At 39.3% G+C, this 12,601-nt stretch overlaps 1 protein-coding gene across 1 annotated transcript in view; it reads left to right on the top strand.

Moving 5' to 3' along the window:
* FAM83B (family with sequence similarity 83 member B) overlaps nucleotides 1-12,601 on the top strand; it is a 169,089-nt gene that overhangs the window by 29,567 nt on the left and 126,921 nt on the right. The window contains exon 2 of the mRNA XM_073626682.1: nucleotides 3,522-3,991. Coding sequence (XP_073482783.1) covers nucleotides 3,536-3,991 — 456 coding nt within the window. The 5' untranslated portion in view covers nucleotides 3,522-3,535. The remainder of the gene's footprint in view (nucleotides 1-3,521; nucleotides 3,992-12,601) is intronic.

Here is a 12,601-nt window from a genome sequence, read left to right on the forward strand (position 1 = left end):
GAAAAGATCAATATTGCATGAACCAATCAATGACAGGTGAATATCTCAAATATCTGTAGGAATAATATTGTGACAAGTCTGTGACTAAAAAACTAAACCGTGATGAATGAGGTAAAAAATATAAATGAATAAAGAAAAATACAATAAACCCAAAAAAAGTCCGTAGCTCAACAAAAACAGTAATAAAAGTCCATCCGTGTTAAATTAATATGCATAGAAAATGACTTGTCTCCAAGTGCTCTGTGAAATAATGTAAAAAATCTTGCTGTGGTGAAAATTAGAGTGCGTAGACAGACCTCCACCTCTTGGAAAAAATTGCTGCCTCTTACCAGATAGAAATGGTTTCTTAGGCTCCATTCACACTAGCGCGTTTTTTGATGCATTTTGCATTTTGCAGAAATGCATGGGAATTTTTTAACATGGGTTCCTATGGAACATGTTCACATCAATGCTTTTTTGTATCTCTGCGTTTTTGGAAACGGTCGGGGACTTTTTTTCATGCAAAAAGCAGCGTTTTGCATGTAATGGATTTCAATGGACAAGCATCAAAAACGCAAGTGCACCGTTTTTGCAGCGTTTTTGCAGCGTTTTTGGTGCGTTTTTGGTGCGTTTTTGCCGTTTTTTTTTTTAATTTTTTTTATTTTTTTTTTTTTTGTAATTTTTTTTTAAGACTGTAAAAAAAAATGAAAAAAAAAAAAAAAAAAAAAAAAAACGCAAAACGCAAATCGCGGCAAAAACGCGGCAAAAACGCTGCAAAAACGCTACAAAAACGCTGCTCAAAAACGTGCCAAGCATGAAAAAAAAACCTCCAAAAACGCTCAAAAGCAACATGCATAGGTGTGAATCGAGCCTTAATTACAGGAGACCCAGGGAGCGGATGGTTGCAACCCCAGCCAGGGATCTTTAAAGCAGGCACTCAGCGTCCAGATCCAGGGACTCTCTCCCACCAGCCTCCGCAAATAAGGAAATGTCACCATGCAAAAAACAAAGTGCTCCACATAGCATAAAACCAGCGTTTTATTAAATATAAAATTAAAGGTTGCACTTACAGAAACATAGTAGTTTAAAACATGTGAGAAAAAGCCGGCCGGCTCCAAAGTATCCCGTGTCTTCCGGGTATGTGAATTGCGGTGTCATCGGGAGGAGGAGCTACGTCCCGACGACACCGCGATTCACATACCCGGAAGACACTGGTTACTTTGGAGCCGGCCGGCTTTTTCTCACATGTTTTAAACTACTATGTTTCTGTAAGTGCAACCTTTAATTTTATATTTAATAAAACGCTGGTTTTATGCTATGTGGAGCACTTTGTTTTTTGCATGGTGACATTTCCTTATTTGCGGAGGCTGGTGGGAGAGAGTCCCTGGATCTGGATGCTGAGTGCCTGCTTTAAAGATCCCTGGCTGGGGTTGCAGCCATCTGCTCCCTGGGTCTCCTGTAATTAAGAGACGATTTCTATCTGGTAAGAGGCAGCAATTTTTTCCAAGAGGTGGAGGTCTGTCTACGCACTCTAATTTTCACCACAGCAAGATTTTTTACATTATTTCACAGAGCACTTGGAGACAAGTCATTTTCTATGCATATTAATTTAACACGGATGGACTTTTATTACTGTTTTTGTTGAGCTACAGACTTTTTTTGGGTTTATTGTATTTTTCTTTATTCATTTATATTTTTTTCCTCATTCATCACGGTTTAGTTTTTTAGTCACAGACTTGTCACAATATTATTCCTACAGATATTTGAGATATTCACCTGTCATTGATTGGGTCATGCAATATTGATCTTTTCACACGGACATAGTCAATGTTTTCTGTGTCCCACTTAACTAACAGCATTTAGTTTGGTTTATTTTTAAAGTGTGTATTTACATTGCTCAGCACTCCTATAAAACTCATCTATTTAGTGATTACTATTCATCCTCATATTCTTATGAGGTTTTTTAGACATTTGCCTGTTGTCACCTTCAGTTTTTAGCGCGACTTTTTGATTTATATATCATACTTACCCCCACTGTGCAGCTTGTTTTGCACAGAGTGGCCCTGAATATCCTCTTCTGGGGTCCCCCGGCGGCTCTTGCGGCTCCTCCCCGCATCAGATAACCCCCTAGGGGAAGCGCTTTCTTGAGGGGGTTACCTTGCGGCCGCGCTCCTGAATCCAGCATTTGCATCCACAGACATGAATGCCCCCCAGCGCCCGCGTCATTGGATTTGATTGACAACAGCGGGAGCCAATGGCTGCGCTGCTATCAATCTATCCAATCAAGAGCTGGGACCCCGTGGAGAGAGGAAAGCGCATCCCCACCGAACAGATGAAGGGGCTCAGGTAAGTAAAACGGGGGGGGCAGGGGGGGCCGGTGACTGCCACGTGTTTTTTCACTTTAATGGATAGGATGCATTAAGGTTAAAAAATATGAGGGTTTACAACCCCTTTAAGCAGCAAAGCTTGTTCACCTGGAAAAATGGTAAAAAAATTTATTATTTTTTTCCCTGTAGGATTTTTTTTTTATTTTCATGCTGCTATTTATCATGGGCAGGGGACCCTGATACTGTAGATTAGACCAATTAATTGCTTAGAATGTTTTAATTATTGCTGACTTACACTCATTAAACATGAAGCATGGTACTGGAAAATGCCTAATATCTAAAAATCTAAAATATACACAGCATTTTACTAATAAAACAACACTAAAGTATGTGTTTTTAATTATGATTATTATGAAATCAGAATAAATAGGAGAAAATAACTGAACATGTTTAGAAAATTATTTAACTGTAGAATAGGATATGGAATGTTACTTTTTTCATAGTCACATTTAGTGGTCAGTGCACACTTCTGTAAAATAAAATGCGAAAAAAAAATGCTGTCACAAAACAGATGCTACATTGTCATATGCCATTATAGAAAATCCACTCTCTCCTTTAGGCACACTAGTACCTAGCTGGTTTATTTTTATGCTGGAGCATACATCCCTTAGCAAACCATATTTGCTTGTGAATTTGTCAGTTTCCTACTTAAATAAAATTTACAAAATTAGGCCCAGTTGATGTTTAATAGGCTGTTTTTTAAAGGTCAGCAATTCCTTGAATTACATTGTATTTGTTGTTTAACATTACATCTGCTCCCTCTGCCCTATAGATAATACATAATTAAACCTTATCTATTTCAGAATGTCTGGGTACTGGTTAACCATATGACTAACATAGCCTTAAGTTACTGTTGGTTTACTTATGTTAAAAACCATGGCAACTATGCTATCCACACATAACATCCGGGGCCATAAATCTGAATTTGGTTAGATGCACACTGCAGCTGTTATCATTGGCTCGATGATAATAGTTTGATCATAAAACATGTGTGAATAACAACAGCAGGAATACCTACACAAACTTTTATTAGCTGCCCAGTATCTATGTGACTATAAAAATGCAAATAATATGTTACATTATATCTTATTATTGTTATAATTTTCATCCCAAATATATGTTATTATTTATATATGATCTTTATGTTCACTACAGCCTGAATTCTCAATATGTCGGCACTGGTGGAGACATTATCATTGCTGTCATCTTTGCACGATGAATGTAAATCTGAAAACTACATAGAACCTCATTACAAGGAATGGTATAGGGTTGCCATAGATGAACTTATCGAGGGAGGTGTCACTTCATATCAAGAATTCCTTACCAAAGAAAGAGCTACAGAGTTTCTTGCAGAAGATGAAGTCAACTATATTACAAACCACATCCAGAAGCCAGCAGAGACAGTGGACAATGCACAGGGGGATACAACAGATGACAATTCATCTTCTGGCACTTATTGGCCAATGGAATCAGATGTAGAAGCACCAAATCTTGACCTTGGGTGGCCCTTTGTAACACCAGGACACATAGGACCTACAGACATAAGTCTCTACTTCCATCCCCCAAGAGGACATCCTCTAACAATTAAAGAAATGGTCAGAAAGATGATAAAAGAAGCAAGAAAGGTAAGATAAGATTGCGTAATATAGCAAATATAATGAAATATCAAGTATGGATAGCACAAACTTTGTTCATACTCAAGTTGAGGTTAAGCTCCATAGAAAGCTCATGGAATGGTATGTCTTAGAGCAAAAGCAGGTAAGGATCTATGTAAGTCTATGATCTACAGGTAATGAACTGTAGTTTGCAACAAAAAAGCTTGGAGATGTACTGTGTATAACTGACCTGGAAAGAATTGTCTTATTGCAACATTTGTGGCTTTTCAGCTTAAAGCTGAAAAAAGCACTCAAACTTTGCATTGGAACCCCCCCCCCCCCAGCTGCAAGGGTTAAGTGCCTTTTTTCGGCTATAGTACCAGATAAAGGCAATGTTACTTAACTTATCTCTTGCTTCCACGGCAAACAGTGTTGACCTTTTCTTTTCAATGCTCCAGCTCAGTTTTCTCATTTACAATATGGCATGATGGTCCTGCATTGTACATGATGATGGTAGAGCTGTGGCTATCCACAAGATGAAAAGAGGCCATGGGGGACTGGTTGCATGGAAAAAGAAGATTTTGTTAGTGAGGGCTGAGGTAAGTAAATGTGTATTTTAATAGTACACTAAGCAAAGAAAAACCAAAAAAATTTAACCCTTGCAATGTTGGGGGAGCCCTACTACAATAATATATATTTTTTTAATTTCTCCACAGTTCACTTTTAAGTCTCATACTCTGTAGAAAGTGACTTGATGCATGTCCAGTTGTTCAGTATTGAAAACAGACTTCCTTAAAGTCTAGGGAATAAAGTAAAAAAATATTCCCCCAGCTATTAAAAGATTTAAGCTAGATTTTTTTCCAGAGTGTTATCTATCTTAATCTAAGGTCCTGCAGTCTTCCTCTTCGCCACTTCCTGTTTTGAGCGCTGATATCCTAAAGCTGCTATTCTTGACAGTCTCTGATCAATCTTATTGCAGTTTCTCTCACTGATGTCATCACTTACAATGCAGGTCAATGGCCAACATTGATACTGCATTGTATGTAATGACTAAGGAATGCCTGCCTGCATTTCAGTGCTGGACCACCAGCTGCTAAAGGACTGTGGATTGTAGGCAACTAAAATACTTATCTCATCCCCTAATAAAATAAGAAATCATCTGGTTTATTACTGCCTAGAGTTCATCTTTGAGGTGATTTTTTTAAAGATCTTACAGAGAGCTCTGTATGGGGAGTGCGGTGGCTAAGATTCTACATATATTGAGCTTGTACAGTATATCTTGATGATTCAGAGAATCTGAGAGAGTTTCCTTGGAGAGCTCCTGGCTCCTTCCACAATCCATAACCATAGTGGTAGGTTATATTCCTTCAACTAAAATTGTCCCCACTTTGTGTATGACTGTATTAACCACTTGAAGACCAGGCTTTTTCTGGCACTTTTTGTTTACAAGTTTAAATCAGTATTTTTTGCAACAAAATTGCTTGTAACCCCCAAACATCATACATAATTTTTTATCAGAGAACCTAGGGCAGTGATGGTGAACCTTGGCACCCTAGATGTTTTGGAACTACATTTCCCATGATACTCAAACTATTCTGCAGAGTGCATGAGCATCATGGCAAATGTAGTTCCAAAACATCTGGGATGCCAGGGTTCGCCATCACGGCCCTAGGGAATCAAATTATGGGTTTTGCATTTTTTTTTATGTCACAAGTTATTTGAGCAGCGGTTTTTCAAATGCAGTTTTTGGGAAAAAAAGAAAAAAAATACACTTTTTTACATTTTAATGCAAAATAACACAATACACGACCCAATTTTTTTGTAAAATTTAAAGATGATGTCACACTGAGTAAATAGTTACCAAACATGTCACGCTTTAACCACTTGCCGCCCACCGACCATCAAATGACGGCTGGGGCGGCGCTGCTCTCGTTCTGGGTGAACGTCATATGACGGCCCTCCAGAAAGACCACTCTCGCGCGCCCCTGGGGGCGCGCATCGCGGGGTTCAGTGGTGCAGCGTGTCAGTCTGACACACCGCTACACCGATCTCAGCAAAGAGTCTCTGACGGAGGCTCTTTACCATGTGATCAGCTGTGTCCATTCATGGCTGATCACGATGTAAACAGGAAGAGCCGTTGATCGGCTTTTCCTCACTCGCGTCTGACAGACGCAAATAGAGGATAGCCGATCGGCTGCTCTCCTGATAGGGGGGGTCTGTGCTAATTGTTTATCAGTGCAGCCCCCCTCGGATGCCCACCCAGGACCACCAGGATGCCGCCAGGACACCAGGAATTAGCACCACACTAGACCACCAGGTATGCCACCCTAGACCACCAGGGAAATACCAGTCAGTGCCCATCCCCAATTCCTGCCAGTGCCTTCAGTGATGCCTATCAATGCCATCTATCAGTGCCCATCAGTGCCACGTAGCAGTGCCGCCTACAGTGCCACCCATAATAACCCATCAGTGCTGCCTTTCAGTGCCCATCAGTGTTGCCTATCAGTGCCCATCAATGCCCAACAGTGCCACCCAAGAGTGCCCATCAGTCCGCCTATCAATGCCCATCAGTGCTGCATATCAGTGCCACCCTTCAGTGCCGCCTACCAGTGCCCATCAGTGCCGCCTATCAGTGCCCATCATCGGTGCCCGTCAGTGCCACCTCATTGGTGCCACCTCATCGGTGCCGCCCTATCAGTGCCTGTCAGTTCCGCCTTATCAGTGCCCATCAGTGAAGGAGAAAACTTACTTATTTACAAAATTTTATAACCGAAACAATAGAAAAACTTTTTTTCTAAATTTTAGGCATTTTTTTATTTGTTTAGCAAAAAATAAAAAAAGCAGAGGTGATACAATACCCCCAAAAGAAAGCTCTATTTGTGGGAACAAAATGAGAAATATTCTGTTTGGGTACAATGTAGCATGACCACACAATTGTCATTTAAACAGCAACAGCGCTGAAAGCTGAAAATTGGCTTGAGCAGGAAGGGGTGTAAGTGCCCTGTATTGAAGTAGTTAAAATTGTGAATGCCCACACAATGATGACGAACAATGTACATTTTTACTATTCATAGGCCCACTTTTTAAAGCCTTTACAGATTACAACTTCAGATGTACAGAGGAGGTCTAGTGCTAGAATTACTCCCCATGATCTGACGTTCAGGGAGATACATCACATGTGTGGGACGATTGCGGTTTGCATGCATTCAGGGCCGACGCACGCATTCGCCTTTGTGCACTAATGGGGGGGGGCGTCACTCTGGTATTATTATTATTATTATTATTATACAGGATTTATATAGCTCCAACAGTTTGCACAGCGCTTTACAACATGAGGGCAGACAGTACACTTACAATACAAATCAATACAGGAGGAATCAGAGGGCCCTGCTCGTTAGAGCTTACAATCTAGAGGGGAGGGTCAAGTGGAAAAAAAAGGTAATAACTAACTGTGGGGGGTGAGCTGATAGAGAAAATTAAAAAACAGTTGTTAGGTGTCGGTAGGGTAGGCTTCTCTAAAGAGGAGGGTTTTCAGGGATCGTCTAAAAGCTAATAAAGTAGGAGATAAGCGGAAAGATTGGGGTAGGGCATTCCATAGGATTGGAGCGGCTTTGGAAAAGTCCTGGAGGCGAGCATGGGAGGAGGTGATGATGGAGCTGGTACAACCACTTGAAGTCAGATGACGTGCTGGTGCGTGATTTGGCAGCAAGTGGTTAAGTACACTAAATAGAGCAGGTTTACATTGGAAGCAGAGATCGCTGTAAAGGACTTTGGGGTTAATTTACTAAAACTGTAGAGTGCAAAATCTAGTGCAGCTCTGCATGGTAACCAATCAGCTTCTAACTTCAGTTTCTTCAAAAAAACCTGGAAGCTAATTGTTTTTTATGAAGAGCTGCACAAGATTATGCAATCTCCAGCTTTAGTAAATCAACCCCTGTGTTCTCTGTGATACCCTGAGGAATATGTCAAAGTTGTATACATAATTAAAATAAATAATTGTCTGGCTGCCTAAATAACATTTTTAAAACCTTTTCCACTAGGAACAAGATTAGGGTTTTTGTTGGGTTGTCCATAAACAGGTAGATAAACTGGTGTGTAGCAAACACACTTTTTCCAGCTAGTTAATGACTCACAGGAATTCAAAAAAAGCTAAAGATGTATGAATGTCATGTACAAAATAATTTATTTATGTGTGTCAAATACAGATATAATATTATACCAGCAATTTAAAGATCCAGCAGAAAGCAAGCTAGGAAAAAAAAACAGTTTTTATGTTCATATTCATCCAAGGAACTAATGCCTATTTAATTGGTTTATAGATTAGTTGATAATAAATAGTTTAAGAAAAAGATTACTATGACTTTGTGAAAGTAAATTGCATTGTTTAGCTTACAATTTCATTATTTAGCTTTACAGAATTTCATGTGTAATGTTTTGATGTTCATTTTCTTATTACAACAAAGATTTTATATGTTTGTATAATTTTTAAGATGAATCTATCCTCAGTCAGACATTTAATACATGAATATAATTTAAGGCAAAGGTCGCTTCAGTTTATTACTGAAAAAGTGCAATATCTCAGAATCAGATAATGCAAAATCATAAAAAGGTAAATAATACAAGCGAGTCACTTTAAAAAAAAAAAAAAAGGACACCTCCCAGTCTAATTTGTACAAGTTTTGATCTTGATAATTTGTACTGTGAAGCGTCTATACATAACAGAAGCAAGCAAGTCTAAAGGGCTTTCTGACCTAGATTAGGTTGGCAGACATGTGTCTAACAGGACATTCAGAAACCAAAAGCAATATCTGAACTCTTTGCAAATGCGCAACGGTCGCTAATAGTGTACATTTTTCCCCACTTCTACCTGATATAAATATAAAACACATAATTAAATGCATTCAAGTACAGAACTTTGTACAGATTGTTTAATGTTTTTCCCCTCTAATATGAAATTCATTGTAATAGAGTGTTGGCTGTGCTTTCTGCAAAGCTGGAAAGAACATCAGAGCTAGAACCTTGTTATGCATGCTGAGAAATAAGTATGACAGATTACTCTCAGCTTGTGTACACGGATTTATATTTAGCTTACTAAAATATTCTTGTGTCACCATATGTAATTTTGCACATGCCATTGATCTCGACATTCAGTGAGCTTGGCTGGTCTCAGCTCAAGCTTTATCGTTTTTATTCAGAACAATAAAAGTGAATGCTCTAGAGTGTTGGAAGCAATGCTTTATTTTGTATTTTCTATTAGCAAAATACAGTTGATATGTTAACTGATTGTGGACCATCCGCCGCAGTTTTACCGCGGCAGGTTGGCTCCGCTGCGCAAAATCACGTTTTGTATGTGATCTCACGAGGTCCAGATAGCAGGCGCGCGAACCTGCAGCGAGCTCCGTGAGTCCGACCGCGGGTCCCGCAGATTCAATGTCAGCAGGGATGCCTGCGATCGTCTCACGGAGAGGAAAAATGGGGAAATGCTGATGTAAATCAGCATTTCCCCATTCTGCCTAGTGACACTGACACTGATCAAAGCTCCCTGTAATCAGGAGCGTTGATCAGTGTCCTGTCACACATAGCCCATCCCCCCCACAGTTAGAACACATTCCTAGGACACACTTAACCCCTGCAGCGCCCCCTCCTGGTTAACCCCTTCACTGCCAGTCACATTTACATAGTAATCAGTGCATTTTTAATCGCACTGATCGTTGTATAAATGTGAATGGTCCCAAAATAGCGCCAAAAGTGTCCGATGTGTCCGCCATAATGTTGCAGTCACGATAAAAATTGCTGATCGACGCCATTACTAGTAAACAAAAAAATTATTAATAATAATGCCATAAAACTATCCCCTATTTTGTAGACGCTATAACATTTGCGCAAACCAATCAATAAATGCTTATTGAGATTTTTTTACCAAAAATATGTAGAAGAATACATATCGGCCTAAACTGAGGAAAAAAAAAATGTAACCACCAAAAGAAAGCTCTAATTGAGGGGGAAAAAAAGACGTCAATTTTGTTTGGGAGCCACGTCACACGACCGTGCAATTGTCAGTTAAAGCGACGCAGTGCTGAATCACAAAAAGTGCTCTGATCTTTGACCAGCTAAATGGTCTGGGGCTGAAGTGGTTAATATACAACTGACATGTCAAAGTTTTTCATTAACTCTTTTGCCACATTTCACATCATTATTTAGGCTTCCAGTTTTGGTTGTGACTGTAACTCAAAAAAACATAATGTGCTAGTACTATTTTAGATGAGATCCCCCCTTTTAGCAGACCATCTGGTCAAGTCAGGTGCAGGAGTACCGACTCACCAAAGATTGGGTGGAGTTCACCACTGGAGGACCAGAATAATTGTCAAAGAAGCGAGAGGGAAGGGGAAGGAAGAATCCCCAAAGTGGTCTGTTACTCAAGAGAGATATTGGAACAGACTGCGGAATACTCCTTAAACAGACTTTATTCAAAAATGATGCAATTTACAAAAAAACAGCATTTACAGTAGGTCATTGCAACGAAATACAAAAAATGACAATGTTGTCCAATTAAAAATGCACACCAGGGATTGCAGCCATGCTCATCCATCCACAGTGCATAAGTGGCAATTATCAAATGGACCATTGGACACAAGCTGGGTATGAGGGGGTCCTGGAAAACTCGCAGGGCACTCACTGAGTCACAGCTATGTACCTAACTAGGGGACATCCAGGCCCTCTATTCAACCAGGTACAAGAGAGCCAGCCGGATGCTTATTTACGGTTTCCGATTCAAGGTTTTCTCTTCCTGCGGCATAACTGAAGCTGGGCAACTAGATGGTAGATCGCATGCGATCAGTACAGTGAAGCTTGAATTTGTTCTATTGTGTCTCCATCTCACCAGCACCGCTCTTCAACTTAGCATGCAGAGGTGCTTACCCGAGCACAAGTCTCTGCCCCCAGTAATGTGATCAAATCTTTATGTATCTGTTCTATATCTGCAATATAGTTTTAGTACCAGGGTGAATAGAGGATCTGGATGTCCCCTAGTTAGGTACATAACAGTGACTCAGCGAGTGCCTTACGGGTTTGCCAGGACCCCTTCAGACCCAACTTGTGTCCAATGGTCCATTTGATACTTGTCACATATGCACTGTGCACTGTGGATGGATGAGCATGGCTGTGATCCCGGGTGTGTGTTTTTAATTGGACAATGTTGTAACTTTCAGTATTTTGTTGCAAAAACCTACTGTAAATGCTCTGTTTTTTGTAAATTGCATAATTTTTTATTAAAGTTTGTTTAAGGAGTATGTTCCCATATCTCTCTTGAGTAAAGGACCACTTTGGGGATTCTTTGTTCCCCTTCCCTCTGACTTTTTTTCCCTTTTAGTAGAGCAAGAGTATATACAAAAACTGGAACAAAAAAGGAGCTGCTACCCATAGCAACCAATCAGCTTCACAATACCTGAAAAACAAATGTATTTCTTTAGGCAATTGTTACACTTTTGTTTTAGATTTCTTAGCATGGTTTTGTAGCTATGGCCCATTATGTATCTCTTTTATGGACCAATATTCTATCCATGCTATGTGTTAATCAAACTGATAGCTGCCTCTCATTGGTTTTCTGTATATGCTGTAATAACCCAGCATTTTAGTAATAATAACTACAAACCTTTGCCAGAACTAAAAAAAATGTGGGCTGAGATTTTTAAATGCAACTTGTGTGACCACCTGGATCACAAAACTAGCTGCACAGAACTAATAATCCTTTGGTGAGTAAAATAATGTATCTGTATTTACCTGCTTTTGTGGAGTTCTAATATTACACTTGGTAGAAATTCCTATTATAAAAGAGTGCTTGAATCTTCAATATTTTGGGCTCCCACACTTTATGTATATGATGTGCAGAGTTAAGCTCCATACACGCTATCAGATTTTCTGCTGATTTTTTCCTTCAGATTTACCAAAACCATAAGGTCATACCTTAGGAGTTTCAATTTGTATGCAATCAGGCAGGCCCTTGCACTGCATGGTATTTAGTAAATCTAAAGACAAAAATCAGCCAAAAATCTAATAGTGTGTATGGGGCTTTACAGAGAAGACCATTATTGCGCAATATCCCTGAACACTTAAAAAATATAACACATTTGTTAATGTTTAGCTTTTTTTTAAACATTTTTAGCTGTTTATTAAATAGTGTGACTGAATCATTAACACAGTAAAATTATTTTTTAGGCTCAGGGAGTGTTATTAAAAAGTATGTCACACAAAGCAAAACATATATAACATCCCCACACTGAGTAGATAGGAATAGCAACAGTAGGAATAGCAACAAATGGCATACAACTGTTGCAATACGAAAAAAGTTATTTGAAGATTCATTTTATTGCTAGTTGTAACATTTTGATATTAACCACTAAGAGACTGCATGATATTAATTGCATAATGCATATATTGCACAAATAGGGCAACCAAATAGGGAATACAGAGAATCAGTTCTGTTGTGTAAAAGTCTTGACAGTTTATGGCAATAGATAAGTACAGCCATTCTAAGTACACCATTTCAACTTTGTTATGGGAAATCCAAGTGTGATCTCTTCATTTCTTAATTCCAAGCAACTATATTGTCTTTTTATAAGGTGGGCAATCTTTTCTGCAGCA

The sequence above is a fragment of the Aquarana catesbeiana genome, linkage group LG04, assembly GCF_042186555.1.
Source record: "Aquarana catesbeiana isolate 2022-GZ linkage group LG04, ASM4218655v1, whole genome shotgun sequence".
Classification (NCBI taxonomy): domain Eukaryota; kingdom Metazoa; phylum Chordata; class Amphibia; order Anura; family Ranidae; genus Aquarana; species Aquarana catesbeiana.